This window comes from Geotrypetes seraphini, chromosome 3, assembly GCF_902459505.1.
Source record: "Geotrypetes seraphini chromosome 3, aGeoSer1.1, whole genome shotgun sequence".
In the NCBI taxonomy this organism is placed as follows: Eukaryota; Metazoa; Chordata; class Amphibia; order Gymnophiona; family Dermophiidae; genus Geotrypetes; species Geotrypetes seraphini.
Genome location: NC_047086.1, coordinates 377,140,353 through 377,167,584, shown reverse-complemented (window position 1 = coordinate 377,167,584; position 27,232 = coordinate 377,140,353). Strand labels below are relative to the sequence as shown.

At 45.0% G+C, this 27,232-nt stretch overlaps 1 protein-coding gene across 1 annotated transcript in view; it reads right to left on the bottom strand.

The window, feature by feature from the left end:
- Positions 1-27,232, bottom strand: part of NRXN1 (neurexin 1) — a 1,819,236-nt gene that overhangs the window by 1,611,257 nt on the left and 180,747 nt on the right. Inside the window, 3 exon segments of the mRNA XM_033938516.1 lie at positions 9,657-9,668; positions 13,489-13,518; positions 18,470-18,487. Of these exon segments, the coding sequence (XP_033794407.1) occupies positions 9,657-9,668; positions 13,489-13,518; positions 18,470-18,487 (60 nt within the window).

The window sequence follows — 27,232 nt, the reverse complement described above, 5'->3', positions numbered from 1 at the left end:
TTTTCTTTCAAATTAAAGAGACTCGACTCATTCACATTTATATTATGTAGGTATTTAAATGTCTCTATCATATCTCCCCTCTCCCGCCTTTCCTCCAAAGTATACAAATTGAGATCTTTAAATCTGTCCCCATATGCCTTATGACGAAGATAGTTACTGCGGATGGGCAGACTGGATGGGCCATTTGGCCTTTATTTGCCATCATGTTTCTACGTTGTATACCATATGCTATAATAAAACAATGATTTCAAATGTCATGTTTTTCGCTTCTCCCTACCAGAGACACCTGCACTCATCTCTTATCTGGTGTCAACATTAAGAAGTACTTTCAAATGTATATATTAGATTTCCGGTGGTGGTGCATTTTCAAGAGAAAAAATATAGTTGTTATGATTTATGAATCAACCCATGTATAAACGGCGCCTAGTGGATGATTGATAATTGCACGCCTCGGCACCTAGAAATTAGGTGTTGTTTATAGAATCAGAGATATTCTGCATATGCCACATATCCGTCACTATATATCAAAAATGACATGAAACAATATTCACTGTGAAAACACTAACCAACACAGACGCAGACGTTATGCTTATAACATTAACTCCAAAATTAAACATATTACTTCTGAAAACCAATAATTAAATCATAAAGACAAAGAGGAAAAAAACACAGGCCTCAACATCTCTGGTTCCCAGACACATAAGTGTACATAAGTGTATCATCACGGGTCTGAAACCCCCCCTCCAAAAAAAAAAAAAGTGGTGGATGCCTGGAATGCGCTCCCGAGAGAGGTGGTGGAGAGTAAAACTGTGACTGAGTTCAAAGAAGCGTGGGATGAACACAGAAGATTTAGAATCAGAAAATAATATTAAATATTGAACTAAGGCCAGTACTGGGCAGACTTGCACAGTCTGTGTCTGTGTATGGCCTTTTGGTGGGGTTGGGCTGGGAAGGGCTTCAGTGACTGGGAGGGTGTAGATGGGCTGGAGTAGGTTTTAACGGAGATTTCGGCAGTAGGAATCCAAGCACAGTACCGGGTAGAGCTTTGGATTCTTGCCCAGAAATAGATAAGAAAAATTTTTTTTTAATTGAATCAGGTTGGGCAGACTGGATGGACCATTCGGGTCTTTATCTGCCATCATCTACTATGTTACTATGTTATCTGAATAAAAAACTTTCATGTATAAATTGATGACTTGTCAACAACATATTCTTCAGTGAAAGTCCACAACAATATCACTTCTCAAATGTGATGGCTATTCAGGAATTAGCTACATAATATAACTAGCTATAGTGCTTCTAACATATTATGAGGCGAGCCCCGGTAGTTATCAGAAATGACTTATCTCAATCTTCTTTCGAAAAAAGTTCAACTTCTTTTGCCGGAACTCATCCTCTAGTTCAGCGTTTTTCAACCTTTTCACACCCGTGGACCGGCAGAAATAAAAGAATTATTTTGTGGACCGGCAAACTACTAGGACTAAAATTTAAAAACCCCGTTTCCGCCCCATCTCCGCGAGTTCGGACCCCGCAAATCATCTGATCCCATCCGCACAAGCCTCAGTTATGATTTTATATTGAATGTATTTTATTAAAGTATAAAAAGAAACAATATACTGTACAATTGTCATTTTATAAATACAAATAATACAAGGGCAAGGATCAACAAAACCCCTGTCTCCCCTCCCCTTCACATATATCCCCTCTACTATCAAGAAAACTGAACAAGCCAATTTTATTACAGAATGCTACACAGAAATATCATGCTAACAGAATACTGCAGTCACACATGACAGGAATAGTGTTAGGGGAGTGCAACTAGGACAACTGCCCCCGGTCAGAGAGCACCCTAAGCCAGCTGGAAGCTAAAGAAGCACTACCTGGGTTTTGCAGTCCCCAGTTATGTCTAACACCAGCTCTAGCAGGATATATATTTCAAATCTGATATATTCTAATCATAAAATAGAAATAAAATTATTTTTCTACCTTTTGCCTTCTCTGGTTTCTGCTTTCATCTTATTTTCACTCTCTTCCTTCCAGCGTCTGCCCTCTGTCTCTTCAATCCAGCATCTGCCCCTTCCATCCACTGTCTGCCCTCTCCCCCTTCCATATGGTATCTGTCTTCTTTTTATGCCCCTCTCCCCTTTCCATCCAGCTTGTGCCCCCTCTCTCCTTTTTATCTCTCCTACACCAGATCTAGCATCGTTGTCCCTCTCTGCTTATTTCTCTGCTGACCCCTTCCCATCAATCTCTCTACTTTCTCATGCCTGTCTCTCCCCTTCCCCTCCACTAATCTCCCCTTCCCCTTCACTAATCTCCCTACCAGCTGTTTCCTTCCTTTTTTCCTTCTCCCTTCCCTCCTCCTCTTGTCCAGTAGTTAACTCTCTTCCCTTCCTCCCCTCCCAGCAGCATCTATCCTTCTTCTTCCCTCCAGGTCCAGTAGCAGCTGTCCCTTTTTTTCCCTTGCTCAGCAGCTTCCCAGACTCTTTTCCCTCCTCCCCTCCCAGCAGCATCTCTCCTTATCCTTCCCTCCAGGTCTAATAGCAGCTGTCCCGTTTTTCCCCTTGCCCAGCAGCTTCCCAGACTCCTTTTCCCTCCTTCCCTCCCACAAGCATCTCTTCTTCTCCCTCTCCAGGTCCAGTAGCAGCAGTCCCTTTTTTCCCCTTGCCCAGTAGCTTCCCAGCCTCCAACAGTGGCTTTCTCCCCTCCCAGCAGCTCTCCTTACTTGCCAGCGCAGCGATTCAGGAAGGCAGCCTCGGGTCCTTTGTTGGGTCGCACCGCCTCTGAGGAAAGAGGAAGTTGCATCATCAGAGGTGGCCGCGACTCAGCAAAAGCCCCAAGGCTGCCTTAGTGAATCGCTGCGCTGGTAAGTAAGGAGAGCTGCAGAGAGGAAGAAAGCTACTGTCGGAGGGTCCCCATGATCTCTCCAGCCCAGCGCGGACCAGCTGAAATATCTCGTCGATCTTGCTGGCCCTGCGCGGACCGGCAGGAAATTGAAGTTAATCAATCTCGACGGCCCTGTGCAGACCGGCAGAAATTTACTGCCGACCTGCACCGGTCCACAGACCGGCGGTTGAAGAACAGTGCTCTAGTTTATTCCCGACAGCGATCCGTAGCTGTCTCGCTCCTTCACAGCACTACATCAGGGGAAAATCATTCAGCATTCCATTTGGATATGCACCACAAACATTGCGATTGTTTTCAAAATGGCTATGGCTCGACTTTCAAATTTCCCATGTCATTTCAAACAAATGCACATTTCTAAAAATGTGGCAAATAACACGGCTCATTGAACATCACCTAAACAGCTGTAGCTAACTGAATCTTGTTATCTGCAATGCAGTTAATGCATAGCAGGAAAATTGTCTCCGCACTGAGCATATGGAAAGTGCTTGTAGGGTTACCACACACCCGGATTTTCCTAGACATGTCCTCCTTTTGAGGACATGACCGGGAGTCCATCCGGGTTCTGAAAATCTTCCCGACATAATCGCGTCGGGAAGGGGCGTCCGTACATGCGTGGTCACAGCGCTGTGACGCCATGCGCACGCATGATATCATTGCGTCATGTCCACACACGTGTGGATGCTGGCCGGGGGGCAGAACAGGGCAAGACGGAGGCGGAACTGGGTGGTCCTGGGAGGGGCGTGGCCATGGGTCCGGACTTTCCGGAAGGAAAATCCGTTAAGCCTAAAGTTGCTTGGAAAGTTCCCACCAATTAATAGCCAGCCTATGCAGATACCACACAGTAATTTCAATAATTAATGCTTGGCAACTGATACAATCAAAAAAGGATTTCAGAATCAATATCTGTTAATCTGTATACTTATTCCAAACAGCCACTTTCTAACCCAGTCCTCCATGTTCACATTGCAGTTCAATAATAGAGATAACACTGACGAGCATCTAATAAGATGTAATGAACAGCGATAACCTATATCCAATGCACAATTCAAAAGGTTAATATTTCAACATAACTAAGCCTAGTTCAAATATACAGTAGATTTCATTCTGAGAGTGTAATGGAGCATATGATATGACAGAGTGCAGCACATTACATAGAATAGTAAATCTTTCTCGTAGATAAGCAAACAATATACAGTCAAACCTCAGTTCGCGAGTGTTTTACAAGACAAGGAAAACAGTCCCGCAATTTTTAACTCGCAAAACGAGCATGGTCTTGATACACGAGCGCATACGGATCCTGACTCAGCTCAGCAGATTTCTCCCCCCCCCCCCCCCCCCGGTCCCCCTCCTAAAGTCATCGGTTGCAGGCACAGCCTATGTGCACATCTTCTCCCTCACACCAGCCAGTTTTGGGGATGTGGAACGAATCGTCCGAGTTTCCATGACTTCCTATGGGGAAATTTGCTTTGATATACAAGCACTTTGGATTACGAGCATGCTTCTGGAATAAATTATGCTTGCAAACCAAGTTGCCACTGTATTAGGGGGGGGGGGAGGAAATTCTAGCTTCATACCTCACAAAAATTCAGCTCCAAAATCTAAGCTAACTTTAAACAGGTCAGATTAAAATACGAGTCCTGCTGTTTATCAAACTATCAACTATTTCATTCTCCTCTCTCCTCTATCTTCCATAATACTTAATTCAATACATTCCTGTTAGAATGTTTTCTTTCTCATTTTTTCCTTTTTCTGAACTCTTCACTTCTTTACTAATCTCTAGGCACCTTAGTTAGATTGTGAGCCTTCGGGACAGTGAGGGAATTTCAAAAGTGCCTTTCTTGCTCATAATTTTTAATGTATATTTTCTGTAACCGCTTTGAACCTAACGGATGTAGTGGTATATAAGAAATAAATTACATTACATTACATTTAAATTCAGCAGCTGGAGTTGATTTAAAATGCTTACTGTGGCATTTAAAATTATACACCGACATTTAGAGGGGTGGGGGTTGAGTTATTAATGTGGACTACTGTTAAGAAGGCTTATTTTACCACAAGTTGTGCTAATTTAGCTCAGGGTCGTATTGTATGCAATGGCCTTAGTGCCAGGTCATATTAGAAAACCAGTGTGGACTATCTATGTATAAGGTGGCCACTAGAAGTTTCCCAGATGCTACCAATATTTAGGGCCAGTACTTGAATGACTACCCAGATAAGATAGGATGGGTTCGTGAGCTTTGGGTATTGCCGTTTTGGTGCTGGCATTTTAGCGCTGCTATAAAAGTGTTGGACTTATGCCCTCAATAATTCTGGACCCAATGGCAACATCCAAAGTCCTCTACTTCCTCCATCTCTTCACAATGACTTCCGGTATTCATCAGGAGCAGGGCATCTGCCTGCTTTATGCAGTCTTGGATCCTCGGACAGAAGAAAGACAGGTGATAGACTCTAGAGTAATCTGAGGAAATACTTTTTTTTTTAAGGAAAGGGTGGTAGATGCGTGGAACAGTCTCCTGGAAGAGGTGGTCTGTGACTGAATTTAAGAGGGCCTGGGATAGGCACGTGGGATCTCTCAGAGAGAGAAAGAGACACTGCGGATGAGCAGACTAGATGGGCCATTTGGCCTTTATCTGCCATCATGTTTCTATGTTGCTATGTTTCTATAACCATAAAGCTCTATGACATCACAATGCAGGTGTAAAGAGCCTTAGCCAACAGGGGGAGGAGGAGATAGTGGATGCTGTGGATGGGCCATTTGGCCTTTATATGCCATCATGTTTCTATGTTGCTATGTTTCTATAACCATAAAGCTCTATGACATCACAATGCAGGTGTAAAGAGCCTTAGCCAACAGGGGGAGGAGGAGATAGTGGATGCTGTGGATGGGCCATTTGGCCTTTATCTGTCATCATGTTTCTATGTTTCTGTTCTGCTTTCCCTCATAAGCACTGCCTTGGACAGTCCACATTTTCCCTTCTGAGCAAGGACCTCCTAAGCAGCAGCAGTAAGAAAGCAGGAATTCTGCTCCCAACAAGTACCTGAGGTCACTGCGAGGAAGAGGTGGGGCTTCCAAAATTCCAGTGCCCCAAATTCTTGCAGGCAATAAGTCCAGTGCCCTAGCCGTGGTGCTAAAATGGCGATGCCAAAACAGAAACACCCAATAGTCCTGCTTCAAGACACGACAGCGCTGAATATCAATTGGCAGTCCCAGGATAACATGTAGCTCCATCCCCAGCACTATGAGGTAGTGTTGGAGTGGCCAGGAAGAATTTTCAGTAGCACTATCCAGAAAATCTAAACTAAACTAAAACTTGACTTGATAGACCGGGTCATCTTCATCTAATAAAGCTCGACTCGGTTTACAATAAAGTAAAAGAATTAAAAAGAAAAAAAAACCCAAAAACAGAACTTACAATTTTGAGAACAGCCAAGTTTTTAAGTTTTTTTGCGAAAGGATTTAAGTGAACCTAATTCTCTTAACCTTAGGGGAATATCGTGTCATATTTCTGTTAGTTTAAACGAAAAAGATTTCCCTTATTTACCAATAGAAACAATAGCTTTAAAGGGATGGAAAAGACAATTTAAGGGCTCCTTTTACGAAGGCACATTAGGGCCTTAATGCGCGGAATAGCACGCGCTAAAAAGTTGCACGCGCTAGCCGGTACCGCCTCCTCTTGAGCACGCGGTAGTTTTTCAGCTAAAGCATGCTATAGCGTGCGCTAAAACCGCTAGCGCACCTTCGTAAAATTAGCCCTAAGTTTTTGCATGGTCCTGACCAAACCCAGTCTTTGAGAATTCCAGGAAAGTGGTACCAGTAGAAAGCATATGCTAAATAGAATTTTTAAAGTTAAACAGGCCCATTTAAAGCGTATCCTGGAAAATATCGGAAGCCAGCGGAGATGCATGCCGCTGAAAATCTGATTCTGCTCCCAATAAGCAGCATTTATCCTTGTATCAGCTGCTCCTACCTGGAAAAGTGATGCTGATTACTGAGGTCTGAGATATATATATATATATATTTTTTACAGCTTACTTCAATTTTTGAGGCTCAGTTTAATTCACGTGTCTGAACTGATTCAATTGAAATTGTTGTAAGCGTGTTTTTATTTCGGTATGTCAAACCATGTTTAATGCAAGTTGACATCGATTTACCCAGCTGACTGTATGGTAGACGGGTAGAAACATTACTGATAACCTCAGCAATTCTCTGTGATGTCTGGCAAAAAGACATAACAGAAGCAATTTTCCGTGGAGAATTTTCCACCCATGAAACTGGTAGGTGCTGCTCAAAGAAAGCTATCTGCTTAGTTATACCCTCAGACTGTGAATCTCCCTTTCCTGTGAGCAGGTGAAAGTAGGAAAGCAAGCATACAGATTTAAAAATGGTATCTGGTATGTGTGCTTTACTTCCACAATGTAACCATATCCCCAGGAGTTTATTTTCTTAATGTACAGTGGTACACCGGTTTGCGAGTGTTTTGCAAGACGAGCAAAACATTCGCAAAATCGGCGCCTCGGAAACCGAGCGCGCTTCGATTTGTGAGCACCCACCCCTGCGAACCGGCACCCTCCCCCCCCGCGATCCGGCACCCCCCCCCCCCCGCTGCCATCGGGCACCCCCCTGCCGCGACCTGAGGTCCTCCCAACCCACCCGAACCCTCTTCTTACTTTTCTGTAGCCTCCGCAGCGGCACCAGCACCAGCATGTTCTGTGCGTGGTGCCGGTGCCTGAAGATCTGCTTCCTGTGCAAGGCCTGAGAGTTCACGTCGAACGTGAACTCTCACGTCGAACGTGAACTCTCAAGGCCCAGCACAGGAAGCAGATCTTCAGGCACCGGCACCACGCACAGGACATGCTGGTGCCGGTACCGCTGCGTAGGCTACAGAAAAGTAAGAAGAGGGTTCGGGTGGGTTGGGGGGACCTCAGGTCGTGGAAGGGGGGGGGGGTGCCGGATCGCAGGGGGGGGCCTTCGGGGGGAGCAATGCCGGTTCTCGTGGGGGGAGAGCAGCGCTGCTGGCCTCGGGGGGGGGGGGAGGAAGGTGAGGGGTGGAAACATATCAAAGCAAGTTTCCCTTACTTCCTATGGGGAAACTTGCTTTGATATACGAGCATTTTGGATTACGAGCATGCTCCTGGAACGGATTATGCTCATAATCCAAGGTACCACTGTAGTTGAGTTCATCCACTTCAGGGGTATCGCCACGGTTGGGTATGGGTGGGCCTAACCCACACAGTTTGGTTTCAGGTGTGGTCACTCAGTAGCTACAGGTCACCAGCAGCGGTTTGTACACGCTGCCGGCGGCTGACCCAGAGGCCTTCCCTCTGATGTGTTTGCGCTTTACGTCAGAGGGAAGGCTTCTGGGTCAGCTGCTAGCAGCATGTAAGAACTGCCGGTGACCTGAATAAATGGTACACAGGCTAGGGGGATGGGAAGGGAGGGAGAGAGAGAATCTGCTGTATGGGCTGAGGGGTGAGAAGGGAGGGAAAGAAAGAATCTGCTGTAGGGACCAGGGGGGGTGGGAAGGGAGGGAGGGAAAGGGAAAGAGAGAGAGAGAGAGAGAGATTCTGCTGCACAGGCTGGGTGATGGGAAGGGAGGGCAAAAGAGAGAGAGAGATGTCCACCCACGTTGGGCTCAGGCCCGCCCATAATTGGCTGACTGGCTACGCCACTGATCTGCTGTGAACCTTACATACACATTATAACTACTCTGAAGATGACAATTTTCAGAAACATCCATTTACTTTAGAAAATTACTATTTACTGGGATAAAATGGCTTTGGAGGCAGTTCCTCTAGGTAAATGACAAAAGAAAGCCAGACATGTATCAGTCGGTAAAGACAAAAGCGTCAAGCTAGTTTGGACCCATCCAAAATCTGTTGAGCCGGGTCGCACACGTTTCACAGTTGGCTCTTAGTGTCATTGAGTTTGGTGTGTCCAACATCCTATCAAAGCATTCTAGATTAAAACATGCATCCTTCTTTGAAAAATTAGAACACAAGACATATCTGAAATGACAAAATACAACTCTTAATTACTGCTTACGGATTAGGATTAGCACAAGCAAAAAACATCACTCCGTTCAATGGTAACGCAACTAAAACGTCACCTTTGACATCTAGTCAGAATTAGAATCGGGTACACCGGTTCACGCACCCACGTTCACATCAGCGAAGTAATAAGACCTTGCTTCTCTATGCTGCTCACTTTTCCTTTGCTTTCGTTCTTATTCTTATCTCGGACAGATTCTTTTTCACCGACAAACACTGTACAAGAGCGTGGCATACCGAGGACCGTCCGAAATCAATGAAATTCATGCTTAAAACTTACGTCAAAGGGTGGTAAGGTCTGATCAGGATCACTCCGCAGTCTCAGTGTTCATAAACAGCATGGCAGCATCGGAAACTATTCATTCCGACTGTAGTTTACTAGTAATAATTAAATTCATACCTGTAATGTCGACTGTACGTTCGTCTTCAGGGTGTATAATTAGTTCCAGTTCAATACCATTATTAGCTAATGCTTCACACCATTCACACAAAATGCTACTGCACGGCTTTCGCATTTAAAGCTGCTTTTATTATCTTACCTTAACAGCATGTCCATGAATTAGGAAAACAATAATAAATAATGACTATTACCTACCTCACATAATCAGTGCAAACAGCTTTTAACACATTGCCATGACTGATAACATACAAAAATTAGGCATATGGAATTCATAAGAAAGAAAAAATAAATTGTTTAATACCTTTACTTTTACCTATGGATTTGATGAAATGGTTCCATGAAGAAAGCATTTGCAGACAAAAAGAGAATAAAGAACAGGAAATAAACAATAACGACCAGGCCTGGGTTGGTGAAATAGCAATAAAACAGAAGAGACAAGATATCACGCCCTTGGTGGGGGGTAATTCTATAATTGGGTGCCCATTCTAAAAAAGGAATGTAATGGCCTATTTTATTTTTAAGAATAATAGTGTCAAAGGGAAAATTTGGGCCTGCAGTACAGTCGATGTCAGCACTTATGCCAGCCATAGAGCTTGGCTTTGTAAGCCTAAGGTGTTGCTCGCTGGTAGAGCTGCTGTCTCTACGCCCAGAGGTTGTGAGATCACAGTCCCAGGGCTGCTCCTTGTGACCCTGGGCAAATCCCTTAATCCTCCAGTGCCCACCGCTTTGAATGCCAAAAGCCACAAAAAGGCAAAAGTCCCCCATTTCCAACGATCAAGCTCATGCCCTATGATATTCAGCACTATTTAGTTGATTTGAAATGGCTCTTGGCCAGCAAACCGCTAATAGTAGAAGATAGCTGGCTTTAGGGTGACCAGGTTACCTGTTCCAGAAGGGAGACTTTTGGGCTGGTTCTGGAATTCTGCCAACCTCATCCTGGTGCTTTATGGGACCTGCAGCGCTGAATTCAATGCATAGAATCATGGACTACAAATACTGCACTGCTTTGGAATGCAATTTTAAAACCAGGACTGGCCAAAAAAGTCTCCATTCTGGAATGGGTATCCTGGTTACCCTAGCCCAGGGGGAGGCAATTCCGGTCCTCAAGAGCCACAGGCAGGTCAGGTTTTCAGGTTATCCACAATAAATATGCATGAGGTAGATTTGCATCTTAAGGAGGCAGGGCATGCAAATCCATCTCATGCATATTCATTGTGGATATCCTGAAAACCTGACCTGCCTGTGGCTCTTGAGGACCGGAATTCCCTACCCCTGCCCAAGCCTATTCTCCACTGAACATCCCGGGTCAGGGCCTCTTTTATCAAGCCGCGGTAGGCAATTCCATGCAGAAAATAATTTGCAACCCATTCAATTCCTATGGTGTTTGGTGCATTTGCCTTGCGGCGTCTTGCCACACTATTGTGCTTGATAAAAACAAGGCCCTTAGGGCCAGATTGTGCAAAATGGCGCCGTTATTGAGCGGCGCCTCCACACAAGGGCGCCGTTTGCGGAACTGCAGCCGCGTGAAAGGTAGGCGCCGGATATGCAGGCCAGAGTTTTAAAGGCCTACATTTCCAGCACCTACCTTTCGTGAAAAATCGCATCTAAGGCGCCTACTTAGATGGGAAAATGGCGACACCAGTTTTTAATGGTGTTTTAATTGGATCAATCAGCATAATCAATTACTGCTGATTGAACCAATTAAAACAATTAAGTTAGGCGGCGTTATGGCACCTATAATGCCGCCGGCGCAATTATTACAATCTAGCCCTTAGTGGCTAGCCCGGTCATGTTGCGTGGCATAGACCTGCTATATTGGCCAGCTATGTGAAACGCGGCTGCACGCGGACCAGAAATTCAATTACCAGTTTCCGGATAAGGCCCCAGCATTGAATTTCTGGGTTCACCCATCGTATTCTAGAGATTATGGGGCAGATTCTATAAATGGCACTCAAAAATGGACACGGGAAAAGACTGGCACTAAGCACGATTCTATAAAGGGCACGTGACCTTTCTAAAATTGGGCTTAGTGCCGATTTCCACACCCAAACTTTGGGGGGCCAAACTTGCAGCTGCTAAAATCTGGTGTAAATGCTGATGGCACGGTGACAAAATTCAACACCGTAACCATCTCCGTGGATAACCACGGGAAACCATCGCCATGTCATTCTTTAAGGAGAGAGGGAAGAATCACGAGTATGAATTGGCACAGCCACTGACCCTCAAGCCTTGCATTGAAGAATGCTGGTGTAGAAGGACTGAGGTTAAGATGGACACTAAAGAATGACATTGGATGGTTAGAACATAAGACCATGAGCACTGCCTTACTGGGACAGACTGAAGGTCCATCAAGCCCAGAATCCTGTTTCCAACAGAGGCCAACCCAGGTCACAAGTACCTGGCAGAAACCAAAGAGCTGAGATTGTGATATCATAATGCCTCCAAAGCCTAAGACGCTGGCTTTAAACTTTAATCTTGAAATGTTGATAGCACTGCAGTCTTATGCTTATTTATTTATCTACTAATTTTGCACTGAGCACTTTAAATATTAAATATTATTGACATTATTATTAGTTGTGCACAAGTGGGCCCATGATGGTACACACCGAGACTTGAAAGAGTGTCCTGCTTCATTACGTTAAGCCAGGAGCACTGGTTCCAGCGCACCACAGCTTAAACTTTTGCACTGAGGCCTCACTATTATATATTTATTTAAATATGTAATTTCCCTTCTTTGTAGGGTTATGGTAATTCGGCTACAGTGCTACCTACCTTTCTTGGTTTATACTGGGGGATTTTGTCATTATTGTTTGATTTGTATTCCCCTCTGGGTTCTTTAATTAGTCCAAAGCCTAAGAGCCAATCATATTAGTGATGACACAATGGCTTCATTATCCTCTACTTGGCTCAAATAAGAATCAAAGTGTGAATGGGCTCCACCACTGACCCTCAAGCCTTGCATTAAAGAATGCTGGTGTAGAAGGATTGAGATTGAGATAGACACTAAGGAATGACACGGGATTGTTTCCCACAGTAATCCATGGGAATGGTGATAAATTTTGGCACCGGGTCAATCTCTAGCTGGCACCCAAGCTGGGTGCACTGACCCAGCATTCTATATCAACATGTGCAGTTATATAGAATGCCCCTCCCACGGTCACACCCTCCTTTGTGTTGCATGCTATGGGATTTGGGCACAGAATAATAATGCACAGTCAGATACACGCGGAAATCCCAATTGTGCCAAATTAAACCAGTTGGTTGTTAGTGTCCAATTATTGCTCGATAATTGTTAGCGTGCATTTTATAGAATTACCCTCTTGAATACAAAAGAGAATATGATCTTTATCAGGGGTCTCAAAGTCCCTCCTTGAGGGCCGCAATCCAGTCGGATTTTCAGGATTTCCCCAATGAATATGCATTGAAAGCAGTGCATGCACATAGATCTCATGCATATTCATTGAGGAAATCCTGAAAACCCGACTGGATTACGGCCCTCAAGGAGGGACTTTGAGACCCCTGATCTGTATGGTCAAGTGACACGTCTTTTTCCAGTAATGTGCATGCAGAGGAACTCAGACATACTCATGCTTTCTTATGATAAATGACACATAAGCAACATAAAGAACGGCTTGTGAATACAAAGATCACTAAACTTCCATACGACGCACAACTGTTTTCTCGCATTCCAGAACTCAGGAGCAGGTGCTTTCTGCATGTTTCCACTCAGCCATGCATCGGTGGATAAGGACACTTACAACAAAATGTGGCTGGTTTTCCAGTGACCTCCTGAATGCTCTCACCAACTTTTGGCCTCGGCGATAGCAAGCGCCTTTCCCCATCCCAGAACTGCACTGTCTGACCGGTGCATGGATTTTTTTTTTTTTTTCCAAATCAGCCCCCCATGTCTACCTCATTTTGTTTCTCTTATGACTTTGCAGGAAAGAAAATAGGAAAAAAAAAAAGCGCAAGATGTGAAGCAGACAATAAAGAATGCATAAAATCGTGAGCTTATTTTGCAGCCAAAGACAACTTGCAAGCATTTGCCCATCGTCCGCAGTGATGGATTGAAAAGCAGGTACAGAACAGGAACAAACAATGAAAGCAGAGTGGAAAAGGAACAGAACCCATACCTTGGTCGCCCATCATCAGGTGTGCCAGACCTTAAAGGGAAACAAGAGCACAGTCAGCAATGAACAAGGGAGAATGAGAAGCTTGTACTGTCACAGTGACAGAAATGATTTGCGACAGGCATCTGTTTCCTATGAGATGTCTTACCAAAACATACAAAAAAAAAAAAAATAGCATTTTGCAACCATCGGTTGGAATGCTTTTGGGGTAAAGAATAATAGAACAGTATTGAAACAGTGGGTAATCCCATATTGTGCTATTTCTCCCATGTAATATAGTTTGTATGAGGAAAAAAAAAAGAAGAAAATGATTTTGCAGTCAAACCAACTCCTTAAATACGCCATTTCTCTTTTGTGCAATTTGACGATATTGCTGAGACATAACCCGTTAAGAGGATGCACTTTCCTCCAGCTATTATGAAACAACAAATCTGCAGATGTGAACAATGGGCTGGGTCTGATCTTTTTCCCCTCCTTAAAAATGAGCACCAAATCATTAAATTAACAATAGTCTTCTGTCACACTGAAATGAGAATGCAAGGATGCCTTCACCTCTGTGAGAAATACATGATAAAGAAAACCAAGATTGGCTCTAGAGTTGAAAAGTAATCTTACATGCACATAAATAATAGATAATATGTAATATAGATAATATGTAATATAGATAATATGTAATATAGATAATATATAATATATAATAATAATAATAACAGATACCAGATTCTGCAATGACAGATCATTTTTTTTCCTGCGGTGTCTTCAACATTGTATATATTAGTTGGCTCACAAAATACTCATTATTCAGGGATATTTAAAAGAATGGCATACCTAAAAGTACTCATTTCTGCTTGGCAATTTTGTTTGCAAATATATTTTATAATAATCATTGCCCCATGTGATTGCATTTCTTGGTCTGCAACAAGATCAGGAAAGCACAAGTAATGAAAGCACATCGCTCTTCAGCCAAAAGAAAAAAAAAAAAATGCATGCAAGTTTCAGTCTAGAAAGACTAGTTCAAGAGGAACCAAAGAGTCCGTTTATGCTGTTAAGTATTCTCCATTTTGAAGAACTTTCTCCCCGGAAAAGCCTAGTCGTCTTCCAGGCGGATTCATTCCTATCTTGCATATTAAAGGGCCCCATTTGCAAAGCCGCGGTAGCGAGTCCCAGTGTGGCAAATGTGATGAAACCCATAGGAATTGAATGGGTTGTGTTGCATTCGCTGTTTGAGAATCACTACTGCGGCTTTGTAAAAGGGGCCCTTAAGTCTTCCTAGACCAGCAATGCATGCTATGCTAGAAAAAAAATTTTTTAGTGGGATCATTTAGTTTTTACGTGATATTAGAAGTTCTGACTCCTAAAGCAGGCAGGTGTCCACCAAAACAAGGCTCTGTGTCGAGTCTTGATCTGATCAAACTTTACGTTGAAAGAAGACTTGATTTTATTAAACTTTACGTTGGCTGGAAGACCTTGTATCAGACTCCTTTGGAGAGTAGCAGGGCTGGGGGCAACAAGGAGCGAGGTCGTGTGCCCTCTTTTTTTACTGATTAAATCTGGTAACCCTAAACAGCAATCAATAGTCTAAATATTTTAAAACCTTGTTTCATGTGTTTTATACCAGCCAGTGCATGAAAAGTACTTACTGTTTATTCTAGACAGAAAATCACTGTGTTCAGTTTCCATGGTCCGTATGTCCTTTTAAAGTTGCTTTCCAACTGGACAATCTTACCATTATTTCGACCTGTTACCCACATTGATTTCAGTTCCATTTTTACATTACCATTCTAAAGTTTAGCTGTTTGCACTAATAATTTTAGCAGCAGTGAACTAGAGAATGACATGGGGACAGAATTTGTTCCCGTCCCTATGGTTAACCATGGGAAACCATCCCTGTGTCATTCTTTATGGAGAGAGGGAAAAATCAGACTATGAATGGGCACAACCACCGACCCTCAAGCCAAAAAAGCTGGCGTAGAAGGACCGAGATTGAGATAGGCATTAAAGAATGACAAGGATGCTCGGATGCCCTTCAGATGCAGTATTTAGCATGGGCCAGCATCCATTAGCTGTAGTACAAGGGCCCCTTAAAATGACATGGGATGGTTTAACCATGGTAATATGCGGGGACTGGGACAAATTCTGTCCCCATGTCATTCTCTATGAACACAGCAACAGATGAGGAAAACATCACAGGCCATGTTCAAGGCTGCCTATAATAACTTGGGGTCCTGGTTTGGGCCTCACCCACTGAGGAAGAAGGATGGAGAGTGGGTGTGGGCAACTGTTGAATTGGCCTTTGATGATCTGTTAATTTTACAACAGTTCATGAATCACAGATCTGTTTGTTAAGCACCTCATCAAGGTGAGGCAGGGATACTACCGTGTTACCCCAAAAATAAGCCCTAGCATGATTTTCGGGGTAGGTCTTAATATAAGCCCTACCCCTGAAAATAAGCCCTAGTCGCCAGCAGCAGCACGCCCCACACCCCCCCCCCCCCCACCGACCCTTTCATCTCTCCCTCTTATCTGAACTCTGACCGTGAGACTGAAATACCTGGTAACGACCGGCTGTTCCGTTTCGGCTCGCGGTTGGGGTATGGATTGGAGGGAGAGATGAAAGGGTCATCTGAGGGAGTTGCAGGATGCACAGCTGCAGCAGCGGGAAGGGATAGAAAGATGCTGCACAGGGAGATGGGAGGAAGGGAGGGACAGAAGCTGCAAGGGTTCTGCTGCACAGGGGTTGAGAGAGAGGGATAGAAGCTGCAAGGGTTCTGCTGCACAGGGGGATGGGAGGGAGGGAGGGAAAGAAGCTGCAAGGGTTCTGTTGCACAGGGGGATGGGTGAGAGGGGAGGAAAGATGCTGCACATGTGGGGGAGAGAAAGGAAATAGGAAGAATTGGGGTGGAGGAGAGGAAGGGAGAATTGATCATTGTACATGAAAAAAAAAAAAAAAAAAAAAGACCTACCTGAAAATAAGACCTAGTGCCTTTTTGGGGCCCAAAATTAATATAAGACAGTGTCTTATTTTCGGGGAAACATGGTACACATTGAGGTTCTTCATCCTCTGCTATGGTTATCACCACTTATTTCTTCCAGCATTTATATGACAACTCTTCCACCCTGGTCTTGGATTTCTCTTACATTTGTTCAAGAGACCTGGATTTGTCACAGTGATATACCCGAGTTGAGGGTGACATGCAGAGTAGTACTGATTCGCATGGCCAGGGTGTGACAGGATACAATCACACTGCTGTAGGCGATTTTACTGGGGTGCGGTGGATGTTCTGGGTTTATCTGGAGGAGTAGCCTGACTGTTCAATGCAGCAACCTAAGAATCAGGGGGGACTGGGTTTGACGCCCACAGCAGTTTCTTGCGGCTCTTGACAAGTCACTTAATCCTCCATTGCACCAGGTACAAAACAGTAATAATATGTAAGCCGCTTTGACAGTAACTACAGAAAGGTGGCATATCAAATTCCATCTCCTCTCCCTTTCCCTATTTCTCACTACTGGTGTGCTGCTAGAGCACAATATATATCCACCGGGGTAAATGATATGAATTTCTGTTTTACTTAAGAACATAAGATTTGCCGCTGCTGGGTCAGACCAGTGGTCCATCGTGCCCATCAGTCCGCTCATGTGGCGGCCCTTAGGTCAAAGGCCAGTGCCCTATTTGAGTCTAGCCTTACTTGCATATGTTCTGTTCCAGCAGGAACTTATCCAACCTTGTCTTGAATCCCTGAAGGGTGTTTCCCCTCTAACAGCCTCCAGAAGAGCGTTCCAGATTCCTATCAAACTTGTGCTCTTTCTTGTTGAATTCATGTTTATTTAAGGCTGAAGGAAGGGCGGTTTGGGTAGAGGGAGGCCACAGAGTCAGGAATACCCAAGTTATTTAAAATACTAAAATGAAATGATCAGTTTCAGGTTCTTTCCGAAAAAAAAAAAAAAAAAAAATAAATGCACAGACAGCATGCATGCATTTATTCAATGATTTTAAACAATGAAAATAAAATGGAACAATGTGCAGGTTTTCATACAGAACACTGCAGGCTCTTAGCCCAATAGAAAGGTAAAGTCCAATGCTATAAGCAATTTTTTTTTTTTGGGGGGGGAGGGGGGTGTTCATGCTAGAGAATGAAAAGGGGAAAACATCTGTCCCCGTCACTGCCTCGTCACCGGACCACCATCTCCTTCACCATCCCGTCCCCGCAGAATCCACCCTTCCCTCTCGCCACCTCACTGCCCTTCGGCACCCCTCACGCGGTCCGTGCATTGCCCTCCCTCCCCCCTTACCTTATCGGCGCTTTTTAAGGTTTCAGACTTGTTAAAAGACGCTGGAATTTTCATGCAGTCACGTGCGTGTGTGGGCAGAAGCTTCTTATCTGACGCAACCGGAAGCTGCATCGGAGGAGAAGCTTCTGCCCACACATGCACGCGACTGCACGTACGCTCCGGCGGCTTTCAACAAGCCTGAAACCTTAAAACATGCCACAAAGGTAAGGGGGAGGGAGGGAGATAGATTCAGGTGTGTAGGTAGGAAGGAGGGAGGGGGCCGCGCGTGATCTGTGACCATGCGTGTTCCCTCCCTTAACTGCGGGGACAAGGCCATTCACCGCTCCACAGGGCGGTGGATGGCCTTGTCCCCATTCCTGCGGTGAGCACCTTTCCCTCTCCACCGTTTTGGCGGGTTACCCATGGCTACTTGCGGCTAGCCATGGGTAACATCCACCGTGTCATTCTCTAGTTCATGCAAATAAAAGAACCCCATTCATTCCAAAAGCAAATGCAATTTTGACAGTTGTGTTCTGGATGAAAACTTCTGCACTCCCCTCCCCCACAACACGGGCGAGGCCCAACATTTTGCAGAACCTTATCATCAACAACCAAGAAATAACTTACCGTGTCTAATTACGGGTATACCACTACAGCAGTATGCAACAAAAGGGAAAATAGAGCTTAGAAAAAAGAAAAGGTCGAAAGCACCCACCTTCTACATAGTTGTCTTCTGAAAGCACATAACAGGGAAGGAGAGAAAAGGAGAAATATTCATTAAGCGGCATGCAGACTGGAACTTGCCATTACATGTCTTCATCATGTAATGGCACCACACACAACATGCATGTTTTCCACTGCTACAATTCAAGAGGAAAATCAAACGTGCCAGGGACGCAACACTCCTTCTACTCAACAAGGAATGGCAAAGACATGTTTGCAGTAAAAGCGAACAATTAGAGGCTCTTTTGCAGTTTTGCTCGACAGGGATTCAACGCCATATTTCTTTACTCGTTGAACTTTCATGTCTAAAGTTGAGGGCCTTTTTTTGAAAAGTCAAAAACTGGAGAGGGAATGTATTTATGCTAGAATTTCCATAGCTATAGTCCTGGACGGACCCATCTAATATTTCTCTAATGAAACAGACATCACGATAAATTTAGGTCTGGCAAAACACCCTGTGAAACTCTTCAAAAAGAACTACCATGTTCCTGACAACCTACCTCCATTCAGAGCTCCCCCCCCCAACACACACATACAAAAAAAATCAGTACAGGTTTTCTGCTGATCATCCACAATAGGCAGCAGGTGACCACGATCTCCATCAGACCAGAGATTGTGCTTTACAACTTTTGATGAACTCAGCAGCAAGACTGATAACTGAACTCCACAGCTAGCCCATGGTACACCCGTCTTGACAACTGCATTGGCTTTTGATTCAACAGAGAATACCATACAAAGTACTGTCAATAATTCATCAGACCGTGTATCATGTGGCTCCTGCCTGCTTTTGAGATTTCTTGGAAGAAGGGCATTAAGATCTGAGGGTAGAATGTGATTGTCAGAAGACAAAGTAGTAAGGATATTTCATGCAAAGATAAGCGGTTCGATATTTTTAACAGCTGGAGTAAAACTCTGGAATGCTTTACCGGGGCAAATACGTTTATGTGCTGATAGAGCAGCTTTTTAAAAATTATTAAAAAGACACTGCTATTTGTAAGTACTTTCATGTGAGGAAATGAGGGGATGAGCAAAAGGCCAGGAAGTAGACTGTATGTTAATATATCTAATCTAATCTTCTATTTGTGCCTGGCTCATACCTATTCAGGCTCGAGGCGACTTTAAAGAAAGGCAAGAGGGGAGAAGATGGGGAGGGAGGGAGGAGAAGAGGGAGAGAGGGGATATGGATAGGTAGGAGGAGAGGAAGGTGAGGTGGGAGGGGAAGGGGAAGAGGAAAGGGGAGGAAAAGAGGGGAGGGGAAAGGAGTTTAAGGGTTTTCAGTTTTCTTCGGAAGATGATGTGGCCAGGTTATATTTGCAATGTATTGCTTTGGAAACCATTTAGGTTTTAGCAAGGGTAAAAATTTTTAAATAAATAAATAATATTCTATTTTCTATATGATTTATTGATTTATTTTGATTTATATCTCTTCCTCCCAGAAACATACATGGTTTCAAACAAACAGTGGGAGAACCTACCTTCAACACACATGAGTATAGTCTGCATATAGGTCTTTAGTCCACGTATAGAGCAGTGTTTCTCAACCTGCGGTACATGTACCCTAGGGGGTACGCAGGCCGCCTGTTGTGGGTACGTGGGCTGCCCGCTGCCTGGGATCTCTCCCTGCCTCTCTCACCCACTGAAATCACAGCCATGTCCGATTTCTCCCTGCCTCCCCGCCCCACCCCCAAAACCAACCCTATAACCCAATACACTCCCCTCCCCCAATGCCGACACAACAACAGGGAAGGGCCAGGCGCAAGCAGTGACTGCACAAACAGCCAGTCCACAAGCCTTTCCCCCGATGTCAATTCTGACATCGGAGAGGAAGTTCCGGGCCAGCCAATCACTGCATGGCTGGCCCGGAACTTCCTCTGCAAAGTCAGAATTGATGTTGGGGGTAAGGCTTGTGGGCCATCCACTTGTGCAGTTGCTACACGCGGCTGACCCGTACCTGTTGCTGTGGTGGCATTGGCAGCAGCAGAGGAGAATGGAGTGGGTCGGGGGTGGGTCAGAGAAGCAGGGAGAAATCTGCAACGGCGGCAGTGGCTTCAGGGGAGGAGGGGCAGGCAGGGAAAAAAGAAGAAAGTTGGAGTGAATGGAGTGTGTTGGGTGGCAGGGGGCAGGCAAGGAGAGAGGCCTAAGCACCGATTTGTGCAAGAAGAGGCCAGAGGAGTATGAGGGTCTAACTGGGCACCCCTCCTGCTCCCGACTTAAAGGTACGGGGGAGGGGGGCTGATGGAGGGGGCAACAATGGGGGGGGCCCGATGGCAGGAGGGAGTGAGCATCCCTCATGCTGTTTTTTTCAGGAGGAGGTATTTGAGGGCAGGAAGGAGTGGGCATCCCTCCTGCCATCTTTTCGGCTGGGTCACCGCAATTGTCGGGGAGGGGGGTGGTACCCAATTGTCAATGATTTGTCGGGGAAGGTCTGCAGCAGTGGTGGTGGATTTTTTTAATTTTGGGGGGGAGGGGACACAGATATTTTATGTGGGTAATGCACGTAAAATATCAGTGCCATTAAAAAAAATGGGGAAAAAACCTGGCAGACCTGTCATAAAACCTGATGCAAAATAGCCAAGCAAATATTATTGGATCAATAGTTTGGCTATTTTGCATGGGGTTTTGCAAATTTACATGGCCAGATTGGAAAATGGGCGATCGAAGGGGAAAAAACACGGTGGACTGTTTTGTGAATCGGGTTGGTTAGCAGCAATCCTCGCTAAACCTGACGATCGCTGACTTTAGTGAATCAGGGTCTACATGCTTATACTACCCCTAAAATCAGTTGACCTCAGTATATCTTGAGAAAGTGGGGGATACGAGTCCTTTTTTATTTTTATTTTTTTCCCTCAGTGCATTACCCTCACTGCTTGGGCTTGTTCAAACTTTCTGAAATAAAATGAAAAGTTATTTTCTGTCCTTTGCCAGAAAGAGAGGAAACTGCTTCTGACCCGAGTTAGGTGTTAATTACGGTACCGTGAGGAAGATAGAATAGCTTTAAAGATCACTAGGGCAATCTGATTAATGTGTTAACTATCAAAGGATCTGTCTGAAGCCAAGGGACGTCTTGCCTCACCGAGAATCCAAATGGTAGATGATATATATATATATTTTTTTTAAATATTTATCTTTTTCAAATGAAATCACAAGTATCCACCTGTTACAGTAATACAGAGTATACAGTAAAAGATAAGTTCCCAAAGTTTATAGAGAATTCAAGCCTAAACACAGTTTAGGAATCCTTGAGAATTATATATAACAGTTAATCATAATCTTAAACTCTTAATTAGCCCTCAAAAAGATTGGAGAAGTAATTTAAGAAAAGACAAGGAGGTCTTAAAAGAAAATCACAATTATCAAAAGAAATGGCTTAATGTGCTTTCACGGCCCTAATTTTCTGCAGCCCTACAGCATTTTCTTAGTGTCCAAGAAGGTTCGAAGGTGCTCGGGAAGAAAAAAAAAGACATATTTAATTCCAGTGTATCTTACTAAACATTTACAAGGATAACTTAGTACAAAAGTAGCTCCCGGGGCTTTAACTTCTTCTCTCATAAGTAGAAACAATTTCCTACGATCTTGAGTAGATTTTGTAACGTCAGGGAATATCCAAATTCTCTGACCCAGGAATAAACTCTGAACATGTTGGAAGAATATTTTCAAAATAGCATTAAGATCTTGCTTGTTCAAAAACAAAAGATATTATCAAAGTGCCCCGATAGTCTATTTCTTCCTGGGAGTTTTCCAAAATGTCGGTTAAATTATTTAAATCCAAAGGTTGTGATCCGACAGCCTGTGCACCTTGTACTGAAGAACCAACTTTCTTAGGAAGATAATACCGTATTTTCACGTAGATAACGCGCACCCGTGTAAAATGCACACACGGGTATAGCGCGTGGAAACCAAAATATATGTAAAAAAAATTTACCGCGCACACCCATATACCGCGCATGCTGCCCCGACTCTCCCGTCGCCGCCCGACTCTCCTTTCGCCCGCCCCGACTCTCCTCTGGCCACCCCGACTCTCCTTTCGCCCGCCCCAACTCTCCTCTCCCCCTTGAAGTCCTGTCCCCACCCTGAAAGCCTGATGCCCCTCCCGACGTCCGATTCACCCCCCCCCCCCCCCGCAGGACCGCTCGCACCCCCACCCCGAAGGACCGCTCGCACGCACCCGCACCCCCAAGGACCGCTCGCACGCACTCCCAACCGCACCCGCACCTGATGTCAGAGAAAGGGCGGGACCGCCGGAAGAGGAAGCAGCGCAGGCGCAGGGCTCACAGAAGGGCCGGGACCGCCAAGAGGAAGCAGCAGGACACCGGTAGGAGCGTCTACATGATGGGGGGGGGTCGGGAGGCTGTGGGGGTGCAAGCTGTCCTTCAGGGTGGGGGTGCGGGTGCGGGTGGGAGTGCGTGCGAGCAGTCCTTCGGGGTGGGGGTGCAGGTGCGTGCGAGCGGTCCTTCGGGGTGGAGGTGCGAGCGGTCCTGCGGGGGGGTGAATCGGACGTCGGGGGGGGGAAGAACTATGTAAAAAAAAATTTGTACAACGCGCTCACGCGTATAATGCGCAAGGTTATGCACGGTTTGTAAAATCGTGTATAACGCGAGCGTTATATGCGGGAAAATACGGTATATCCTATTTATAGGTGGAATTGAGTCTTGAGGAAACTTTAAATTTTCAATAAGGTAATTTTTGGCAGATGAAATTTAATGTGAACAAAAGCAAAGTGATGCACAGTGGGAAGACTAATCCAAATCATAGGGGTCCTTTTAATAAGGCACGCTAGCCGATTTAGCGTGTGCTAAACATTAATGCATCCTATATAATAAAACCCTAAGCGCGCATGCACACTTAGGGTTTCGTGTTCCCTGCCACTTTGGTGTGTGATCTGTGTTCCATTTTAGAACCTGGTGGCAGGGAACATTCTGGCCACTCCCCTCCTCCCGCCCTCACTCACCATTTGGAAGCGCAGGCAAGCTCTCTTCCTGCCCACGTCCTCGGCAGGGAACACACCTCCCGCCCTCACTCGCCACTGCCGCCGCCACTGATCCTCCTCTTCAGAGCAGCCTGCGATCGTGGCCGGCTTTAAAGAACCTCACAGGCCGCTCTTCAACCTCAGTAGCACGTTCCCTTTGACGCACGGGATCGCGTCAGAGGGAATGTAATGTAATGTAATTTATTTCTTATATACCGCTACATCCGTTAGGTTCTAAGCGGTTTACAGAAAATATACATTAAGATTAGAAATAAGAACGTGCTACCAAGTTGGAAAGCGGCCTGCGAGGTTCGTAAAAACTGGCCACCATGATCGCAGGCTGCTATGAAGAGGAGCAGGCCAGAAGACGCCGGGATGGAGAGAGGGTAAGAAGGGGATCAATACCGGGGGCCAGGGGGAAAGGGAAAGGGGGCTGCTTTGGGGAGAGGGGTGTGCTGGGGGGGAGACAGAAGGGGCCATGGAGAGATAGGGAGAGGGAAAGGGGACTGCCTTGGGGGGAGGGGTGTGCTTGGGGCAAACAGCTTTGCTCTGGGGGAAAGACAGAAGGGCCATGGAGAGATAAGGAGAGGGAAAGGGGGCTGCTTTGGGGGAAGGGGTGTGATGGGGGGAGACAGAAGGGGCCATGGAGGGAGAGGGAAAGGGGGCTGCTTTGGGGGGGAGGTGTGTGCTGGGGCAGACAGCTTTGCTCGGGGGGGAGGGGAAGACAGAAGGACACAGACAGCGGCCAAGGAGAGAGAGATAAAGAAACACAGACAGACACATCTATTCTAGCACCCATTAATGTAACAGGCTTAAAGACTAGTCTATTATATTCTGTGGACGCATTAGCTAAAATGGCTAGTGCGCCTTAGTAAAAGGACCCCAGATGCTAGGGTCCACCTTGGAAGTGAGCGCCCAAGAAAAAGGATCTAGGTGTCATTGTAGATAATATGTTGAAATCTTCCCAGTGTGTGTGGTGGCGGCCAAAAAAGCAAATGGAAATTATTAGGAAAGGGATGATGAATAAGACCAAGACCAATAATGTTATACTGCCTCGGTAGTTCTTAACCCTGTCCCGGGGACCCCAAGCTAGGCAGGTTTTCAAGGTATCCCTAATGAATATGCATGAGGCAGATTGGCATGCCTGTCACCTCTGTTATATGCAAATCTGCCTCATGCATATTCATTAGGGATACCTTGAAAACCCGACTGGCTGGGGGGTCCCCCAGGATAAGTTTAAGAACCACTGCTCTATATCATTCCAGGTGATGGGACAAAAGCGCGCGAGACTTCAGCGCGCCGACAATTCGGCGCAAGACACCGGCGCACCGCCTAAAAAGTGATTTTTAAAGAGCTCCGACGAGGGTGGGGGGAGAACCCCCCCACACACACTTTACTTCAGACTGTTCGCGCTGTCGTTGGGGTGGGGGGTTGCAACTCCCCACATTATAGAGAAAACTTAGCTTTATCCAAAAAAAAAAAAAAAAAATCGGGAGAAAGTTAAGTTTACTCTATAATGGAGGGTTCCAACCCCCCCCACCAACCTCCAACAGCAGCGCGAAGAGTATGAAGTAACTCACACCCTGCGTCGGAGCTCTTTAAAAGTCACTTTTTAGGCGGCGCACTGGTGTCTTGCGCTGAATTGTCGGCGCTGCAATGTCAGTGCGCTGAAGTCTCGCGCGCGAATGACTATGAACCATCATTCCATGTTGCAATCTCATCTTGAGCATTGCGTTCAGTTTTGGTTGTCATATCTCACAAAAGATATAGCGGAATTAGAAAAAGGTTCAAAGAAGGGTAACCAAAATGATAAAGGGGATGGAACTTCCCTCATATGAGAAAAGGTCAAAGGCGTTATGGCTCTCCTGTTTGAAAAAGAGATGGCTGAAGATACGATACAGGTCTACAAAATCCTGAGTGGTATAGAACAGGTAAATAGCGAATTGATTTTAAGTCTTTTCAAAAAGTAAAAAGATTAGGGGGACACTCAATGAAGCTACATACCAACACCTTTAAAATGAACAGGAAATGTCTCTTTGGAACAAGTTTAAAGGTCAATTGAGACTATGGTCTAGATTCACTAAGCTCACCGATTTGTGTCCCAACCATTTTGTGACCCCCAACCCAATTCATTAACCTTCTGCCCGATCCGATCCGCACGTGCAAATGAGGGGAAATGACATGCATAAGTAGGAAGGCAGCAATTCACTAAACAGAAAACAGAACATCGATTAGGCTGGCCGATCCAAACAAGTGCTGAGGACCAGTCGCTCCCGTCCTTGCCGACTTTCCTGCTCTCTGCCGCCCTGCAGCCCTGATACCCCAGTATAAAACCATCAAAATAAAATCTCTCTCTTGTGCAAAAAGTGCCCTGCTCTCTGCCGCCCTGCCTCTCTGCGAGGCCGTGGTTTAAACACGCAGGTTTAAAGGGTGTTTTGTTCCATTCTGCCTGCACAATTTCCTTTCGGGACCTGTCTGTACCTATGCCATCCCTCCTCCTTTGTTTTGACCTCGCTTGTGCGGACAGCAAGCGCATGCGCGGATCACAGCTACAGGCAAAGCGGATGGTCTGCGCATGCGTCTGGGTTGCTCTTCAGCGGTCCATGGGGTCGGTGTGGGGCGTGCCCTCGATCAAATAATTTGCATGAGGACTGTTTAGTGAATCAGTCGCCTGTCGCCTGGCAAGACTCGGATCGCCCAATGGTGAGCTTAGTGAATCTAGGCCTATGTACTGATCATTACAGCTTTAAGATGTTGCTGAAAACTAAGCCATTTTGAATTTGCTCTGGTTCCTCTGTTATATTTCATTTCTTGATAATATTGAAGTTTTCCAGGTTGTATTTTATTTTTATTTTTTTTAGTGTGAAGAGCTATTGCTTCAGGATGATATGTATCTGACAATTGTATGGTTCATGTTTATTATGTATGTTGCCATATGGAAACCGCTGAGACTCCAGGCGGTGTATAAATTTTTTGAATAAATAAATTATTACACGTGGAAGTTCATTTTCATTTAAAATTTATGATATGAATCACACACTGCAGCTAATTAATTCTGAATACAACAAAAACAGGCCCACATTCACATAAAAGTGGTGCAGGCCAGCTCGAAAGGAAAACTTCAGAAGCACTTTTGCTAAGCAGCTCGTTCGCATGGACAGCCCAAGTTGCGCGAGATCCAGGCCGCTGACCAACAGGAAATCCTGCGGGTTGGTGCATCAACGTCACAATGTGTACCATACCGTCTGTCATTAAATTTCAATACGAGTGAAAGTCGGAGTGAAATGTTTGCTCTTATACATACGCAATTAAAAAACGCACCCTGCTGGGATGTCACTGTTGCGTACATTATTTATTTACATCTCGCTGTCTATCACCTAGGATTTGTACTGTTTAACCTTTCGATACAGCTGCATACAAAGCTAACGTCAATAATTCATTCGCTATCTCATCAATGGTGATGTTACCAGAATGTTCCACTACAGCTCAACAATTATCTACAGGCGACTTCCTTCTTTGTTATTATATTTTAAAATATTTCAAAAATGAAAAAAAAAACAACAAACAAACCGACTTCGTTTTCCTTAATCACAGGAAAAATCAATCCTTTAGAAAACATTCTTTCACTCTGCTAGTGCAGAAGTAAAGAATCACGTGACAGGTCGAAGCCAATAGTACAGAAGAAAAGGCTTAAGATAAAGAATCACTTGACAAGTTTTTATGGATGTTTGGGAGCCATTGGCTAAATATTGTAAAGAGGAATAATTTTTCATTTTGTGGACATGTAAA